The sequence below is a fragment of the Lampetra fluviatilis genome, chromosome 63, assembly GCF_964198595.1.
Source record: "Lampetra fluviatilis chromosome 63, kcLamFluv1.1, whole genome shotgun sequence".
In the NCBI taxonomy this organism is placed as follows: domain Eukaryota; kingdom Metazoa; phylum Chordata; class Hyperoartia; order Petromyzontiformes; family Petromyzontidae; genus Lampetra; species Lampetra fluviatilis.
The window spans coordinates 3,911,713-3,928,582 of NC_136337.1; the positions used below are offsets into that span (position 1 = coordinate 3,911,713).

Below are 16,870 nucleotides of genomic sequence, written 5' to 3' on the forward strand. Positions count from 1 at the left end.
TGGCGGCTTCAAGGAATCGATCCGCGGCTTCTGTGCCCGTTGAGGCGCTCTGGGTTTTACGACTGGTATCTGGAGCAGCCCACAATCTACTCGGAACCACCTCAACTGTCGATTCAAGCGCGTTACGCTTTTACAGAGGATAACGGTGCGTGGCTCCATAACCCACTCCCCCCCCCCCAAAAAAAAGACAGGTTTTAAGAAAAGTTACTTTATTTTAATCACAACGATGAGCAACAATGACTGTACAAACTTTACCTAGCCGAGTCTCAGTCGAAAACTCTGACCCTGAGACCCGGACTCCTGGAGCCCAGTCTCAACCGAGACTCAGACCCCGAGACCAGGTCTCCTGGAGCCGAGTCTCAACCGAGACTCCAACCCTGAGACCCGGTCTCCTGGAGCTCAGTCTCAATATAAACATTTGCTATGGGTTTAACGCAAGGCGCAAGATACGATTACGCCGTCTTCGCCTGCTCCCGTTTCCTCTTCTTTCTATCTTTCTTATTCATGCCTGTGGGGTAAAGTGAGAAGCTTGGGTTAAAATCACACGATGTACTACATTGAACTTCTTTCGCACCGGGAAGGACAACGAAACACACGAAGCAGTTCTAAAGAAATTAATTTTCAATCGAGATTATTTAAAAGTGCATAGATCCAGCGGCTTCGTAATACCGGAGGAGCATTCCAGACGGCCGCAGAAGCCACATCTGAAAGCGCCAGACAGCAGTGGCCGTATCTGTTCGATGGCCAGCCAATAGCCGTCCGTGGTTAACTTACAGCGTAACCGACTGTCAGAATGTTAAACATTCTCTTACGCAGCGCTCTCACGCAGGCCATGGGAGGGCGGCGCTTTGCGTGGACGCGGAGTCGACGACCCTCGACGAGTGAGGAGCAGCTCAACATAATAATAATTCTAGATTTGAAGCTTTCGTGACTGCAAGGATTCATATTCTTAGGTTTTTTCGGTAAAGTCACGTAGGTAAAACATTAAAATAAAATAATAAAAATCACGACGTTTCGGAGGCAACACAAGTCTCCGTCATCAGGTGGGACCGTCACAGCCAGATTTGCTGTATCAAGTGAGGCAGGGATTTCAAGATGCAAGCTCTTAAATACAAGTTAAGGGGGAGGAGAGTGGGGGAGCTTATCAGAATGTGGTAGCCAATGAATGGAACGTATCGCGTGGTTTTTTGTTGCTGTATTACTTGATACAGCAAGCGTGCTGTGACGGTTCCACCTGAAGACGGAAGCTTGTGTTGCTGCCTCCGAAACGTCGTGATTTTTATTTATTTTTATTTTACTTTTATTAATAAAAAATTTTTACCTACGTGACTTTACCGAAAAAAAACCTAAGAATATAATAATAATGCAATTTGTAACGCGCGCAAATTTGCGGACGTAACGGCCGCAACTCAGAGGCGCGGAGCCAAGCTCAGAGTCGCTCGAAAGCACGTGGTTATAGAGGTGAGTTTCTAAGTGTCTCTTGAAGGAGGCGATTGAGGTGATGCTGCGAATGTGCAGAGGGATAGCGTTCCAGACTGTTGGTGATTGCTTGTGTTGCAGTCGAAACGTCGTGATAATTTAATTGTTTTATATTTATTTTATTATTTCCCTTCTATGTGACTTTACCGAAAGAACCAAGAATATGAATCCCTGCGGTCACGAAAGCTTTAAATCAAAATATATTATATATAATATAAATTGTTTTTATATAATATATAATCTATACATTATGTAAATACAATTTATGTTTTATATATGTGTATATATAATCTACATAATATATACATAAATATAATTTATATTATCAAATCTACAATATTTATAATGTATATATTATATATATAGAGTATACATATAACCCGCCCCCGGATAGATGGAGTTGCGCATCGGAGGTGCACGAGCGTGAGTGTGTGTGTGTGAGTCTTGAGAGTGTGTGAGTCTGAAGAGTGTGACAGTGAGTGTGTGTGTGTGAGTCTTGAGAGTGTGTGAGTCTGAAGAGTGTGAGAGTGAGTGTGTGTGTGTGAGTCTGAGAGTGTGAGAGAGTGTGTGTGTGAGTCTGAAAGTGTGTGTGTGTGAGCGTGAGTGTGAGCGTGAGTGTGTGTGTGTGAGTGTGTGTGAGCGTGTGTGTGAGCGTGAGTGTGTGTGTGTGTGAGCGTGAGTGTGTGTGAGCGTGAGTGTGTGTGTGTGAGTGTGTGTGAGCGTGTGTGTGAGCGTGAGTGTGTGTGAGCGTGAGTGTGTGTGTGAGCGTGAGTGTGTGTGTGAGCGTGAGTGTGTGTGAGCGTGAGTGTGTGTGTGTGAGTGTGTGTGAGCGTGAGTGTGTGTGTGTGTGAGCGTGAGTGTGTGTGAGCGTGAGTGTGAGCGTGAGTGTGTGTGAGCGTGTGTGTGAGCGTGAGTGTGTGTGTGAGTCTGAAAGTGTGTGTGTGTGAGCGTGAGTGTGTGTGAGTGTGAGTGTGTGTGCGCGTGAGTGTGTGTGAGCGTGAGTGTGTGTGTGAGTCTGAAAGTGTGTGTGTGTGAGCGTGAGTGTGTGTGAGCATGAGTGTGTGTGCGCGTGAGTGTGTGTGAGCATGAGTGTGTGTGAGCGTGAGTGTGTGTGAGCGTGAGTGTGTGTGCGCGTGAGTGTGTGTGAGCGTGAGTGTGTGTGAGCGTGAGTGAGTGTGTGTGAGCGTGAGTGTGTGTGAGCGTGAGTGTGTGTGTGCGCGAGTCTGAGAGTGTGAGAGTGAGTGCCCGTCGGCGGGGACCGCCGCCACGTGTCACCTGCGCCGCCGTCCTTGACGAACTGCAACGCCGGCTTCTTGCAGGCGCCCGTCTTGTTCCTCAGCGAGAAGAACTCGTTCGCTGCAGAGGCGGCGAGAACAACCACACGGAGCCTCAACGCGGGAGGGGGGTACACGCGGCCGGAGCCCTCCCCAGCCCCCCCGACCCCCCTCCGTGCGTATCGTCTGTACGTGTCCGTGCGTATCGTCTGTACGTGTCTGTGCGTGTCTGTGCGTGTCTGTGCATGTCCTTTCGTGTCCATGCGTGTCGTCTGTACATGTCTGTGCGTGTCTGTGTGTATCGTCTGTGCGTGTCTGTGCGTGTCTGTGCGTGTCCGTGCATGTCCTTTCGTGTCTGTGCGTGTCGTCTGTACATGTCTGTGCGTGTCTGTGTGTATCGTCTGTGCGTGTCTGTGCGTGTCTGTGCGTGTCCGTGCGTGTCTGTGCATGTCCTTTCGTGTCTGTGCGTGTCGTCTGTACATGTCTGTGCGTGTCCGTGTGTATCGTCTGTGCGTGTCTGTACGTGTCCATTCTTACCGGAGACCCGCTGGCGGCCCTGCCCATAGAGGCGCTGCTGCAGGAAGCTCTGCGCCTCCTCGCGCTTCTGAGCTCCCAGACCCTCGTCCCGCAGGCGCACCACTCGGTAGCAGCTCGAGCCGCTGACCACCGCACACACAGACAAATGTCCCCCGTGTAGCCTCAACAGTCTTTTGGGACAAGTGCTGTTAGCGAGTAGCAGCACCTACGAAGGCCGGCGCGGCACACGAGGGGGTGGGTTGCCAGCACCGCTCCTGGCCGCCTTTGTCTTCCTAGTGGCGATGGTTTACGCATCGCACAAGGTACTCATTTGAGGCCGAGTCGACCTAGAGGAGGCCCAGGAACCGCTTCGGATAATCGTCACCGGTGTTGGTGGCCGTGAGTGGGAATCGAACTCGAGTCGCCGGGTTTGTAGCGCGGCGTAGCGCTAACCGCTGCACTACCGCTCCCCAATCGCAACACAATAACTTGTACAACACAAACGTAACATTCAATCAATTAAATAGCCAATCTATATATAAAAAGGGAAATTTGTGAATGTGTGTGTCTGTTCAAAATGTTTAGCGTACTTCCCAACATGCAACAAACTTGAAATTTGCCATGTGGCTAGCTTCCAAACTGTACATAATGTAAAAAGTCTAAAAATAGACTTTTTTTTAATTTTGGGGGGGGGGGGGAATAATGGATAAATATTTTGCACGGCAAGTGAGCGGTGACGTCACATCTGCGATGTCACCCGCATGCAGCAGCGTCACGCAGTGTGCCTGATGACGTCACGCACCCCCCACCCTCCGCGTAGGCCGTGTACTAATCCAAGACAAGAATCCAAGTCCCGGGCGAAGCCGGGTAGTAAAGCTCGTCATTCAACCAGCATTCAAATACGGGGGGGGGGGGGGGGGGTAGCACCAACCCAGGCCGGCCAGCGCGGCTGTCTTGTTGGGATCCGCGTTCAATTACAATTTGGCTGCGAGAAATTTCCACGCGACGGTGACAAGAAGCCACTTCGTTGGGCTATCATTTGCGATAGCCAGGGGTGGCTTCTGAATAATATTAAAACATATTTTTTTAAAAACACGCTTTAATGAAATCTACCCTACTAGTAATAGCAGAACTCCACGACTCCAGGAAGTGGCCTCGAAGCTTGCCACGACGTAAGGTGCCGTGGTGATTTACAGCCAACGTCAGTTGAGCGTGAACAATTAGACCCAAGCCGAAACGTAACGTGTAAAAAATATTTAAGAAAATTTTATTTTATTTTTTATGATATAATATGGTAGTCATCAGTATGACATAAGTATACCAAGTTTGCAGTCGATACCACATTGGGAAGTGGGTTAAAATTGAGTTACAAGATTTGAGGATACGACAACAACAGACAGAGTGAGTTAAATAAAAGCGTGTAAAAAAGAGATACGTAGCAGCTGAGCGGGCCTTAGTTTAGTTTCACAGTGGATGTTGTTTGTAACCGAAAGTGACTTCGTATCATCTGGCGAGACCAGATTTCCAGCCAGTCAACTTTTTGTTTTTTGCTTGGGGGCAGAGGTCGCAAACGGGTTTTGATTCCTTACCCGTACCCGGCCGCACCAGGGTCGCAAACGGGCACCCGTACTCGTACCCGGCCGGGTACGGGTAGCCGGGTAGCGGGTAGGGTACGGGTATCGGGTACCCGGTTGCGACCTCTGCTTGGGGGGGTGTGGGTTTCGACTCGCAGCCCCTCCCGACCGCGTGCCGTGCGCTCTCCCGCCGCCGTGACATTCAAACGCCCGAGGTTGTTCCATCTCCACGTGGGCACGTCCCCGCCGCCCACCACGTGACTCTCGCCAGCCGTGGGCGTAGCCAACTCACCGCTTGGCTTTTTTCCTGTTCTCCACCGCCGGGGTGCTCTCCTGCTCCTCGTCGTCATCGTCGTCGTCGTCGTCGTCGTTGTCGTGGTGACCTGCTCACGCCGGCGGAGCGAGTCCAATCACACGGCGCGACTGCGACGTCGGCGTTCGTGGCGCAGCGAGCGGCGGAGGGCTCGCGTAGCCGACGCGCACGGATAACATCGTGCTGCTCGAATAGTACGTGTTGTGGATTTACTCTCCAACACACCGGGCTTAAATAGTAGACTACACTATACACTACAACACTAAACTATCCACTACACTATTTTACACTACAATATACACTAAACTATAAACTACCCACTACACTACTATACACTACACACTACTATACACTATTGTACACTACACTATACACTACAACACTATACACTACAACACTAAACTATCCACTACACTATTTTACACTACAATATACACTAAACTATAAACTACCCACTACACTACTATACACTACACACTACTATACACTATTGTACACTACACTATACACTACAACACTATACACTACAACACTATACTATCCACTAAACTATCCACTACACTATTTTACACTACAATATACACTAAACTATAAACTACCCACTACACTACTATACACTACACACTACTATACACTATTGTACACTACACTATACACTACAACACTAAACTATCCACTAAACTATCCACTACACTATTTTACACTACAATATACACTAAACTATAAACTACCCACTACACTACTATACACTACACACTACTATACACTATTGTACACTACACTATACACTACAACACTATACACTACAACACTATACTATCCACTAAACTATCCACTACACTATTTTACACTACAATATACACTAAACTATAAACTACCCACTACACTACTATACACTACGCTACTATACACTACACACTACACTACACTATACACCTACACTATACACTACTATACACCTACACTATATACTACTATAAGCTACACTATTAAACACTACACTATACACTACTATACACTACACTGCACTAGTCACTAATTGGCGCGTTTTGTTTAAGTGACACACCTTACTGGCTGTGTCGGGCGGTGGAGGGTTACGACACATTTACTCTCACGGCGATCTAACCCACAAACAGCTTCATTCCGACCATTCAAGTGACCAGTCCCCAGAGTCTCGACTTCAGGAGTCGCGATATTGTCGACTCCACCGCTAAACCCAGACATCACCTCCACCCATAAACCACACGGCAACGTGAACCAGCTTCACACGGACGCAAGAGGCCGTCAACGTTAATCGCGAGGCTTTATCCCGTGAACGTGAACGTGCACCGGAGAGGCAGAATGAACACGCGGTTACCGCTCAGCTTTGCCTTGGTGGGACCCGCAGCCTTCCTGCAAGACACAAGAGAGCAGAGAGGAATCGTCACTTACACGCCACACCCACGCGCTCTTTCAACTGAGACGTTGTTGTCTAGACGGTGCAAGTGGCAGAGGAGACGCGGCGACCACCGCCGTCGCTGGGTTTTCTCCGAGTTCTCACGGTTTCCTCCCACACGAAGCCAAACTCTCAACCAATGGAATTGGCCTGATATCTCAATGCAGCAGGGCCCTCTTGGGAAAAAAAAGTGTCTTGAGACTCCCCACCCAGCCCCTCCCCACCCTCCCCTCCCCACCCAGCCTGCATGACAGACACAATAATCCCCTGTGGGCTGGTGTAACCAGGAGGTTCCTACCAGTATTATAGCTCAACGAAGTGGCTCATCATCATCGTGAACATTTATCTAAATGCGGAGGGAAAACCCGGAGGGCCCGGAGAGAAAAAGAAATCCACGCGACCACCGTGGTGTCAATACGCATACTCCAAACAGACCAGCCGAGGGTGTTAACATCTCCTAGCCACCTCGGTGGCCCATGCAACAACAACAACAACCGCCATTCGCCACTAAGTGGCGGTGACATCACCACGACGCTTGTGCTAGGCTATGTGCACCTTGAGGCCACGTTGAAATGTCGAACGCCCGCTAGCAGGAGGTCACGGGGCAGACCCAGATGCCACAGGTCGACTGAGATGACTGACTGATGCACCACCTGTGCCCCCTACTGTGCCAACTTGCTGTGCTTTAGCCACCCGGTGCTCCGCTCGTTGTTGTGAGCGTCGCTCCTCCGCCCTCCGTTGTTGTTGGAGGGCGACTGCCTCCAACTGCCCAGTAGCGGACTTCACGAGCCTCCTCCACAGAGGACGATCTTGACACCGCTGGTACCAGTTATCGGCACCTCCACTCAGCTCCACGTCCTCCTGTACCACATCACTCCATCTCTTCTCTAGTCCGTGCCGCGCCCGTTTAGCCCCCTCGATCCGGCCGAACAAAAGCTGTTTAGGCATGCGGTGGCTGGGCATGCGGGCTACATGACCCAGCCAACGCAGCCTTGCCTGCTGGAGGAGCTCACCGATGGGACTTTGTCCACATCTTTCAAGGATTTGTGAGCTCCTCACACAATCCAGCCTGGTTAAACCCAGGATAGATCGTAGGCAGGTCAGCCTAAATTTTCTAACCGGTGAAGATGTTCCATTAGGGATGTCTACGTTTTTTTAAGCGTAGAGAAGGGAGGGTATTACCGTGGCCGAGAAGACCTGAAGCTTCATGCGGAGTGATAGACCAGGTAGCTTCCACACAGCGTTACGCAACCGATGAAAAGATAATGCCACTCGACTGATTCGGAGTGAGACCTCTGCTGTTAAATCGGAGCCGATCATAAGCACACTGCCCAGGTATGGGAAACTCTCCACTCTCTCCACAACTGCCCCATTACCGATTGGGAGTTGTGGGGGTGGAGTGCCCGATGGTACAAAATACCCAGGCAGGTGCTTCGTTTTGGTGGAGCTGTTGGTAAGGCCCCATCTCTTAGTGGCACACTCCAGTTTCAGCAGCAGCGCCTCCAACTCCTCCTCTGAGCCGCAATTACCAGGTCATCAGCATACATAACATGGTTGACCAATAGCGAGCCATCCCTTGACCGCACCCGGGCATCGATCAGCCTCTCATTGCACTCACACAAAGATAAAGGCAAAGATCCCCCGTATAGCCTTAACAGACTGTAGGGGCAAGTGCTGTTAGCGAGCACCTATGAAGGCCGGAACAGTACACGAGGGGGTGGGTGGCCAGCACCACGCCCGACCGCCATTGTCTCCCCAGTGGCGATGTTTACACACCGCACCAGGTACTCATTTGAGGCTGAGTCGAGCTAGGGGATGCCCAGGACCGGTTCAGATAATCGTCACCGGTGTTGGCCGTGAGCGGGAATCGAACCCGGGTCGCCAGGTCCGTAGTGCAGCGCGCTAACCACTACACCCACCGCTCCCCGCTTTGCACTCACACACACACTCACACACACACTAACTCTCACACATACACACTCTCACACACACTCACACACACTCACTCTTACACTCTCACATAAACACACTCTCACACACTCACCTGCTTTCTGCCTCGTCCACCGCCTTCAGAATATCTTCAGACAGCATCTTCCTTTTCTGCTTGGACACACGCGCAGAACATTTTCACAACGGCAGCTCCTAAAAAAATACGCATCAATTTGTGACATCTGATCCACACGCACACGCGTGTTAAGTCACGGATACTACTGTGTGCAGAACAACCTTCACCTGCCATCCTTCATGGATCCTTGTCATTGACATCTATTGAACTAAACTATTAAAAAAATTTTGTATTTTACCAGCTAAGGCCCACTGAGCTATATAGATCTGTTTAAGAAGCGACCTGGCCACAAATGGTAGCTCAACGAAGTGGCTTATCGTGTGCACATTTAAAGCAGCCAAATACTCTTAAACGCATGTTTCTAAATGTGGAGGGAAAAACCGGAGGACCTGGAAAAAAAGCCACGCAACCATGGGGAGAGAGACACGCAAACTCCAAATATACAGCAAGTGTCAGGGTCAGGAACGAACGCAAGACCTCCTGTATATCAGGCGAGGTAGTTAACATCTCCTAGCCACCGTGATGATGATGAGAGAGAGACACGCAAACTCCAAACACATTCCTGCGGAGGGAGCTGGTAGGAACGTTGGGTTGCTCGGTCAATGGCCAGGGCCAACGGCGGCGTGGTGTATTCCGCAAATATGCCTGACTGTGAGGGCGGGCACGAGCCGGCGTGAGTAGGTTAAACGTTGAGTTTTATAAGGGCACCACGGGGTGACCAGCCCCTCCCCACCCAGCCCCCTTCCCACCCAGCCCCACCCTCCCCACCCAGCCCCACCCTCCCCACCCAGCCCCTCCCTCCCCACCCAGCCCCTCCCTCCCCACCCAGCCCCTCCCTCCCCACCCAGCCCCTCCCTCCCCACCCAGCCCCTCCCTGCACGACAAACGGACACAACAATCCCCTGTGGGCTGGTGTAACCAGGAGGTTCAGGATCGGACCCACGACCTCCTGCACACCAGGCGAGGTAGTTAACATCTCCTAGCCACCGCAGCGGCCCTCCTACTGACCCCCTCCCCGTGTCTTCCACTCTTCCAATCTATCTTGCCAACTCAATCCAGGGCACTTTTCCAAATCGAATCTCACCCTGCCGCCTCATTTTCTGAGCACCACTTTCTCTCCGGTAACCTCCCATTGGCTCGTACGTGCGCACGTACGTTGAACTTCTGCGCCGTACGTAGACATACCGTGCTAATCGGAGGTGCTATTAGCCCTCTCAAAACCGGCGATCGTTTTTGTCATCCAAGCCATCGAACAAATACGGTGGTCACCGCATCGTTGCGCGGCGCTTTCAGATGTGCCGCTTCTGCGGCCGTCTGGAACGCTCTTCTACCAATATTAGGAAGCCACTGGAGCTATGGACTTTAAAATCATCTATCCTGAACAACTTATTTCTTTTGAACAGCGTCATGCGTGTTTAGTTTGTTGTCCTTCCCCCACACCTCCGATTGGCACTCGTTTAACATACAAACATGCTAACATTGGCCTAATGCATACCTGTCAACCTACATGGTTTACCCGTATTCCTATACAGGGAAATTGCGTTTTCAGGTCCATACGGCGTACAGCCGTTTCAATACGTGTGTTTCTCCCTTTGTAGGGTGAACGCTGAGATGTTTAAGGGGCACGGGGTGACCAATCAAGTGTGAATTTGTCTGTAATAAGGTAGGGCACTGACAAGCGGTTTGACAGGTATGTAGTGGTGAGTGTAGTGGTGAGTGTAGTAGTGGTGAGTGTAGTAGTGGTGAGTGTAGGGGTGAGTGTAGTGGTGGTGATTGTACTAGTGGTGAGTGTAGTGGTGGTGAGTGTACTAGTGGTGAGTGTACTAGTGGTGAGTGTACTAGTGGTGAGTGTAGTGGTGGTGAGTGTACTAGTGGTGAGTGTAGTGGTGGTGAGTGTACTAGTGGTGAGTGTAGTGGTGGTGAGTGTACTAGTGGTGAGTGTAGTGGTGGTGAGTGTACTAGTTGTGATTGTACTAGTGGTGAGTGTAGGGGTGAGTGTAGTGGTGGTGATTGTACTAGTGGTGAGTGTAGTGGTGAGTGTACTAGTGGTGATTGTACTAGTGGTGAGTGTAGTGGTGAGTGTACTAGTGGTGATTGTACTAGTGGTGAGTGTAGTGGTGAGTGTACTAGTGGTGAGTGTGCTAGTGGTGAGTGTACTAGTGGTGAGTGTACTAGTGGTGAGTGTACTAGTGGTGAGTGTGCTAGTGGTGAGTGTACTAGTGGTGAGTGTACTAGTGGTGAGTGTACTAGTGGTGAGTGTGCTAGTGGTGAGTGTACTAGTGGTGAGTGTACTAGTGGTGAGTGTAGTGGTGAGTGTACTAGTGGTGATTGTACTAGTGGTGAGTGTAGTGGTGAGTGTACTAGTGGTGAGTGTAGTGGTGGTGAGTGTAGTGGTGGTGAGTGTAGTGGTGGTGAGTGTAGTGGTGAGTGTACTAGTGGTGAGTGTAGTGGTGGTGAGTGTAGTGGTGGTGAGTGTAGTGGTGAGTGTACTAGTGGTGAGTGTACTAGTGGTGAGTGTAGTGGTGAGTGTAGTGGTGAGTGTAGTGGTGAGTGTAGTGGTGGTGAGTGTACTAGTGGTGAGTGTACTAGTGGTGAGTGTACTAGTGGTGGTGAGTGTCTATTTGTTTGTGTTTCTCCCTTGTGATGGTACTTTGTAGTATGAACGTTGAGATGTTTAAGGGGCACGGGGTGACCAATCAGGTCTGAATTGGTCTGTAATAAGGTCGGGCACTGGACCAGGGGTTGACAGCTCTGCTCATGTTGCATGTCAACTTGTTCGACCCAACTTGCTTCCTCTTAAACACCAAACGTGACCACGTCTGTAGCCGTCATGAGGAGTTGCCCGTCGTCGTGATACCGACCTTCTGCTCTTTGTAGAGTTCATGTTTGTGACGCCTCTTCTCTTTCACATCGGCCTTCTCCCTGGCGGAGAACACAAACAGCGAGCAGTACAATACCTGTGAATTGTTTTTTTTTCACCCTTTTATCTGGCAACAAAACTGACACCTTTTTTTACGAGGAGTCATGTTTGCATAGACCACAATACCTGCAGTCATAATGCAAACACAAAATACAACTCTGATAATGTATGCACTGTCCTTGAAGTTGATTGGTCCACACCCGAGCCAGCTTTCCTTAGAGCCTAGTCTCACATGGGTTGGACCAGATGACGCCAAAAGGCGCACAACTCAAAGACAATGCACCATCAGAGTATGAGAGCTCGGGGTAAAGCATTAACACCATTGGTACCTCATTTGACAGTAAAGAATATGATAATTGTTTTTTTTTACCCTTTTATCTGGCAACAAAACTGACACCTTTTTTACGAGGAGTCATGTTTGCATAGACCACAATACCTGCAGTCATAATGCAAACAAAAAACATAACTCTGATAATGTATGCACTGTCCGTGAAGTTGAAAAAAAAGGTGTCAGTTTTGTTGCCAGATAAAAGGGTAAAAAAACCCAATTATCATATTTTTTACTGGCAAATGAGGTACCAGTGCAGTACAACACCTATGAAGGCCGCCCACAGCACGCCAAGGGATGGTTCAACTTTGTGTACACACCGTTTCAGGTGCAGTACTCGTTTAAAGGCCAAAGTCGACCTCGGCGGGGGGGGGGGTAAGGCCAAAAGACGCAGTTCAAATATTCGCCACCGTCATTGGGCCCCGTGTAGTCCAATTCGGCTTGCCGGCTTCGTAGCGCAGTGCGCTAACCACTGCGCCACCGCTCGTCACACGTGGGGCCCCCCACCAACACTCACGCATGCACCTGTGGGGGGGGGGGGGAGGGTGTGACGCTCACGTCTGAGGCACCGCGGTCAGCTCGTTACAAATACGGATTTCTAGATTTGAAGTTTTCGTGACTGCAAGGATTCATATTCTTAGGGTTTTTCGGTAAAGTCACGTACAGCACAATTTTTATTCATATGGTAAGGTGAGGATCACCCTCTTAAGCCTCACCTTACCATATGAATAAAAAGTGTGCCGTACTTGGCCCTTCCCCCCTCTCCAACCATTACATAAACGGAGTGGTAGCTCCTGAAATCTCTCATTTACTTGATACAGCTGTCGTGGCTGTGACGGTTCCACCTGAAGACGGAAGCTTGTGTTGCCTCCGAAACGTCGTGATTTTTATTTTATTTTACTTTTATTAATTTTAATGTTTTTACCTACGTGACTTTACCGAAACAACCTAAGAATATAAATACGGATTTCATGCCGGGTCGCATCAGGGTTCAGGGGGCGATTGTAACAATTTACAATAGTATACGACGTTTCGATAGCAACACAAGCAATTATCATCAGGTATAAATGAAATAGAAACACAAATCTAGTATACTTAGAAATGTAATGTAATACAACAGAGAGTCGGATAACATAACAGTCAACACCCTACCTAGTTGATTACGTTTCTCTGTGTGCCTATGTATGTGTCTCTCTCTCTATGTATCTCTGTGATATCTGTCTGCTTATATGTCTGTCTATACGTCTCTGGTTCTGTGTTTTATCTCTCTATCAAATTTTGCATTCTCAGGAAGAACGTAATCAACCAGGTAGGGTGTTGACTGTTATGTTATCCGACTCTCTGTTGTATTACATTACATTTCTAAGTATACTAGATTTGTGTTTCTATTTCATTTATACCTGATGATTGCTTGTGTTGCAATCGAAACGTCGTATGCTAGTATTTAATGTATTACTTTCTCTTTATACGCGACTTTACCGAAAGAACCAAAGAGTAATTCCTGCAGTCACGAAAGCTCCAAATGAAGTATAATTTACAATAGCCCCCTCATCCTCACAAACACACACCATGCGGTCAGAATTTCAGTCTGAGTAGACCTAGGCGTGAGACACCCACGACGAGAACGCTGTATTGTTCGCACGTTCCCTGCTGCGAAAGCCAAATGAAACGAAATGTTTAAGGCTGAGTCGACCTGGGGGACGAGGTAAATTTACAGAATGGAAAAAGACAAAGATCCCCCGTATAGCCTTAACAGACTGTAGGGGCAAGTGCTGCTAGCGAGTAGCACCTATGAAGGCCGAGGCAACCACACGCCACCTCACTATAATCATTCAATGCCGAGCCGACCTAGGGGCGAGACGGCGCGCACGAGGTGAACCCAACTCACTTCTTCCTGGAATCCTCCGCCTCCTTCAGACTGCGCATCGCCCGGTCGCGAGCCACTCCTTGGGATATCTCCTCGGGAGCGTCCCCTTCATCGTCTTCCTCATCATCATCGTCATCGTCGTGTCTCAGGGGCTCTCCTCTCAGAGACCGGGGAGTCGTCGGGGGAGCCGAGGGAGCCGAGGGAGACGAGGGAGACGAGACCGAGACCGCGTTCATCGCGCTAGCGTCGATGTCCACGTGTTGCTTCCTGCGCGCCGCCATGATGGATGCTGAGCGTTGGCTGTGGGGGTGGAGGAGGAGGTGGAGGAATCGATTCCGAAAATCGATGTGAGCGGGAAGTTTTGAACGGACCGGGTCGATTCAGGAATCGATGCTGTTGCTTCGTTAGAATCTGAATTTGTTTTAATCCTGCAGAAATCCGATGAGCTGTAAAGTTCTATATATTTTTCCCTCCTTACAGATGTTCTGGTAAGGGGTCATGGGGGGGGGATTCAGAAAGTTACAACAAACAATGCAGGGAGCTGGACCGGTACCGCCTGGATCTCTGTGGTATTTAGGAGGTCCGGTGGACCGGCTCTGGCTCCTGCCACCATGAGGGGTGGACAGTCCTCTACTCGGGGCAGGAGACTGCCAAACAACAGGGAATGGCTTTTCTTCTGAGCAAAAGAATGAAGGGGGCGTGGGAGTGTGGCGGTGATGTGCGGGAAGCTGTAAGCCCCAGGCTACTTTGGGCTTGCCTTCCCATCAACCAGAGGCGAGGAGTGGTGGTCGTGGTTACTTATGCCCCCACCGAAGACGAACATCCGTGGAGGGATGCAGGCAAGGCCGATGAGTCAGATGCCTTCTATGACCTCCTGTCACAGATGCGAGCTAAAGTGGCTTCTCGGGATAGAGTCATCTTGTTGGGTGCTTTATTGACCTGGTCAAAGCCTATGATACCATCAGTAGGCCTGGGCTCTGGGTTGTTCTTCGTGCTTTCGGAGTCCCTGACTATCTGCTCACGATCATTAAGGACCTTCATGATAGTGGGCGGGCCAGGGTAAAACTACGTGGTCGGGAGTCGGAGTTTCCCTGTTCACCTTGGGGTGTGATAGGGATGTCCTCTGGCTCCCACATTATTTAACATCTATTTCGACCACGTAGTTCGTGAAGCCTTCGATTGCTGTACCAGAGGAATTTCCATCTGGTACAATGGGAGGCTGATCGATGCCCGGGTCTGGTCAAGGAATGGCTCCCTATTGGTCAACCACGTTATGTATGCCGATGATTTGGTAATAGCTGCTCACTCACAGGAGGAGTTTGAGGCGCTGCTGCTGAACTTGGAGTGTGCCACTACGAGGTGGGGCCTTACCATCAGCCCCACCAAAACTAAGCACCTGCCTGGGTATTTTGTACTATCGGACACTCCACCCCCACAACACCCAATTGATGGGGCAGTTGTGGAGAGAGTGGAGAGTTTCCCATACCTGGGCAGTGTGCTCATGACCGGCTCCGGTTTGACAGCAGAGATCTCACTCCGAATCAGTCTAGCGGGATTATCTTTTCATCGGTTGCGTAATGCTGTGTGGAAGCTACCTGGTCTGTCGCTCCGCACGAAGCTTCAGGTCTTCTCGGCCACAATCATGCCCTCCCTTCTCTATGCATGCCAAACGTGGACCCCCCCTAATGGAACATCTTCGTCGGTGAGAAACATTTAGGCTGGCCTGCCTACGATCCATCCTGGGTTTAACCAGGCTGGATTGTGTGAGGAGCTCACAAATCCTTGAAAGATCTGGACAAAGTCTCATCGGTGAGCTCCTCCGGCAGGCAAGGCTGCATTGGCTGGGTCATGTAGCCCGCATGCCCAGCCACCGCATGCCTAAACAGCTTTTGTTTGGCTGGATAGAGGGGGCTAAACGGGCGCGGAACGGGCTAGAGAAGAGATGGAGTGATGTGGTACAGGAGGATGTGGAGCAGAGTGGACTTTCCAATCACCGGTACCAACGGCGTCAAGATCGGCCTCTGTGGAGGAGGCTCGTGAAGGACGCTACTGGGCAGTTGGAGGCAGTCACCCTCCAACAACAACGGAGGGCGGAGGAGCTACGCTCACAACAACGAGCGGAGTGCCGGGTGGCTAAAGCACAGCAAGTTGGCACAGTAGTGGGCACCGGTGGTGCATCAGCCAGTCATCTCGGTCATCTCAGTCATCTCAGTCAGTCGACCCGTGGCACCTGCTGGGTCTGCCCCGTGACCTCCTGCTCCCAGCGGGCGTTCGACACTTCACGTGGCCTCAACGTGCACCTAGCCTGGCACAAGCGTCGTGGTGACGTCACCGCCACTTAGTGGCGAATCGCGGTTGTCGTTGTTGTTCTTCCCTCGCCCTTTATTGGTGCTCGCCAACAGCACTTGACCCAACCGTCTGTTAGAGGCTGCACGGGGGATCTTTGTCTTTGGGGAGCGGTTAGCGCTACGCTGCGCTACGAAACCTTGCGGCCCGGGTTCGATTCCCGCTCACGGCCAACACCATGAACCGGTCCTGGGCCTCCCCTAGGTCGACTCAGCCTCAAATGAGTACTTGGTGCGGTGTGTAAACATCCGCTACTGGGGAGACAAAGGCGGCCTGGCGTGGTGTTGGCCGCCCACTTCCCTCCTGTAGCGTGCCGGCCTTCATAGGTGCTCGCTAACAGCACTTGCCCCTACAGTCTGTGCAGGCTATACGGGGGATCTTTGTCTTTGGGGAGCGGTGGTGTAGCGGTTAGCGCGCTGCGCTACGAACCTGTCTACCCGGGTTCGATTCCCGCTCACGGCAAACGCCGGTGACGATTATCTGAACCGGTACCTGGGCCTCCCCTAGGTCGACTCAGCCTCAAATGAGCACCCGGTGCGGTGTGTAGTAAACATCGCCACTGGGGAGACAAAGGCGGCCGGGCGTGGTGCTGGCCACCCACCACCTCGTGTGCCGTGCCGGCCTTCATAGGTGCTGCTCGCTAACAGCACTTGCCCCAACAGTCTGTTAAGGCTACACGGGGATCTTTGTCTTTGTTCTCATCTCAACCGCATGTGGTGGCGAAACCCAAATCGTCGCAACAGCTGACGGCAA

General features: G+C 50.7%; 1 protein-coding gene across 1 annotated transcript; it reads right to left on the bottom strand.

Moving 5' to 3' along the window:
• Positions 1-184: 184 nt before the first annotated feature.
• Positions 185-14,099, bottom strand: NOL7 (nucleolar protein 7). The gene is made up of 8 exons (XM_078881862.1): positions 13,793-14,099; positions 11,518-11,578; positions 8,636-8,691; positions 6,514-6,548; positions 5,136-5,226; positions 3,291-3,412; positions 2,755-2,835; positions 185-508 (listed from the first exon to the last, which is right to left on the bottom strand). Exons 1-8 carry the CDS (start codon positions 14,050-14,052, stop codon positions 453-455), a joined length of 762 nt encoding a protein of 253 aa, XP_078737988.1. The 5' UTR covers positions 14,053-14,099; the 3' UTR covers positions 185-452.
• Between the last annotated feature and the right edge of the window lie 2,771 nt (positions 14,100-16,870).

What these genes read in the sequence shown, in the direction of transcription:
- NOL7 (XM_078881862.1), bottom strand. Translation starts at nt 14,052, where the DNA reads ATGGCGGCGCGCAGGAAGCAACACGTGGACATCGACGCTAGCGCGATG. An exon ending in GCGGAGGATTCCAGGAAGAA is followed by an intron (nt 11,579 to 13,792) that starts GTGAGTTGGGTT and finishes GTTCTCCGCCAG; the next exon opens with GGAGAAGGCCGATGTGAAAG. An exon ending in CACCAAGGCAAAGCTGAGCG is followed by an intron (nt 5,227 to 6,513) that starts GTAACCGCGTGT and finishes CGGCGTGAGCAG; the next exon opens with GTCACCACGACAACGACGAC.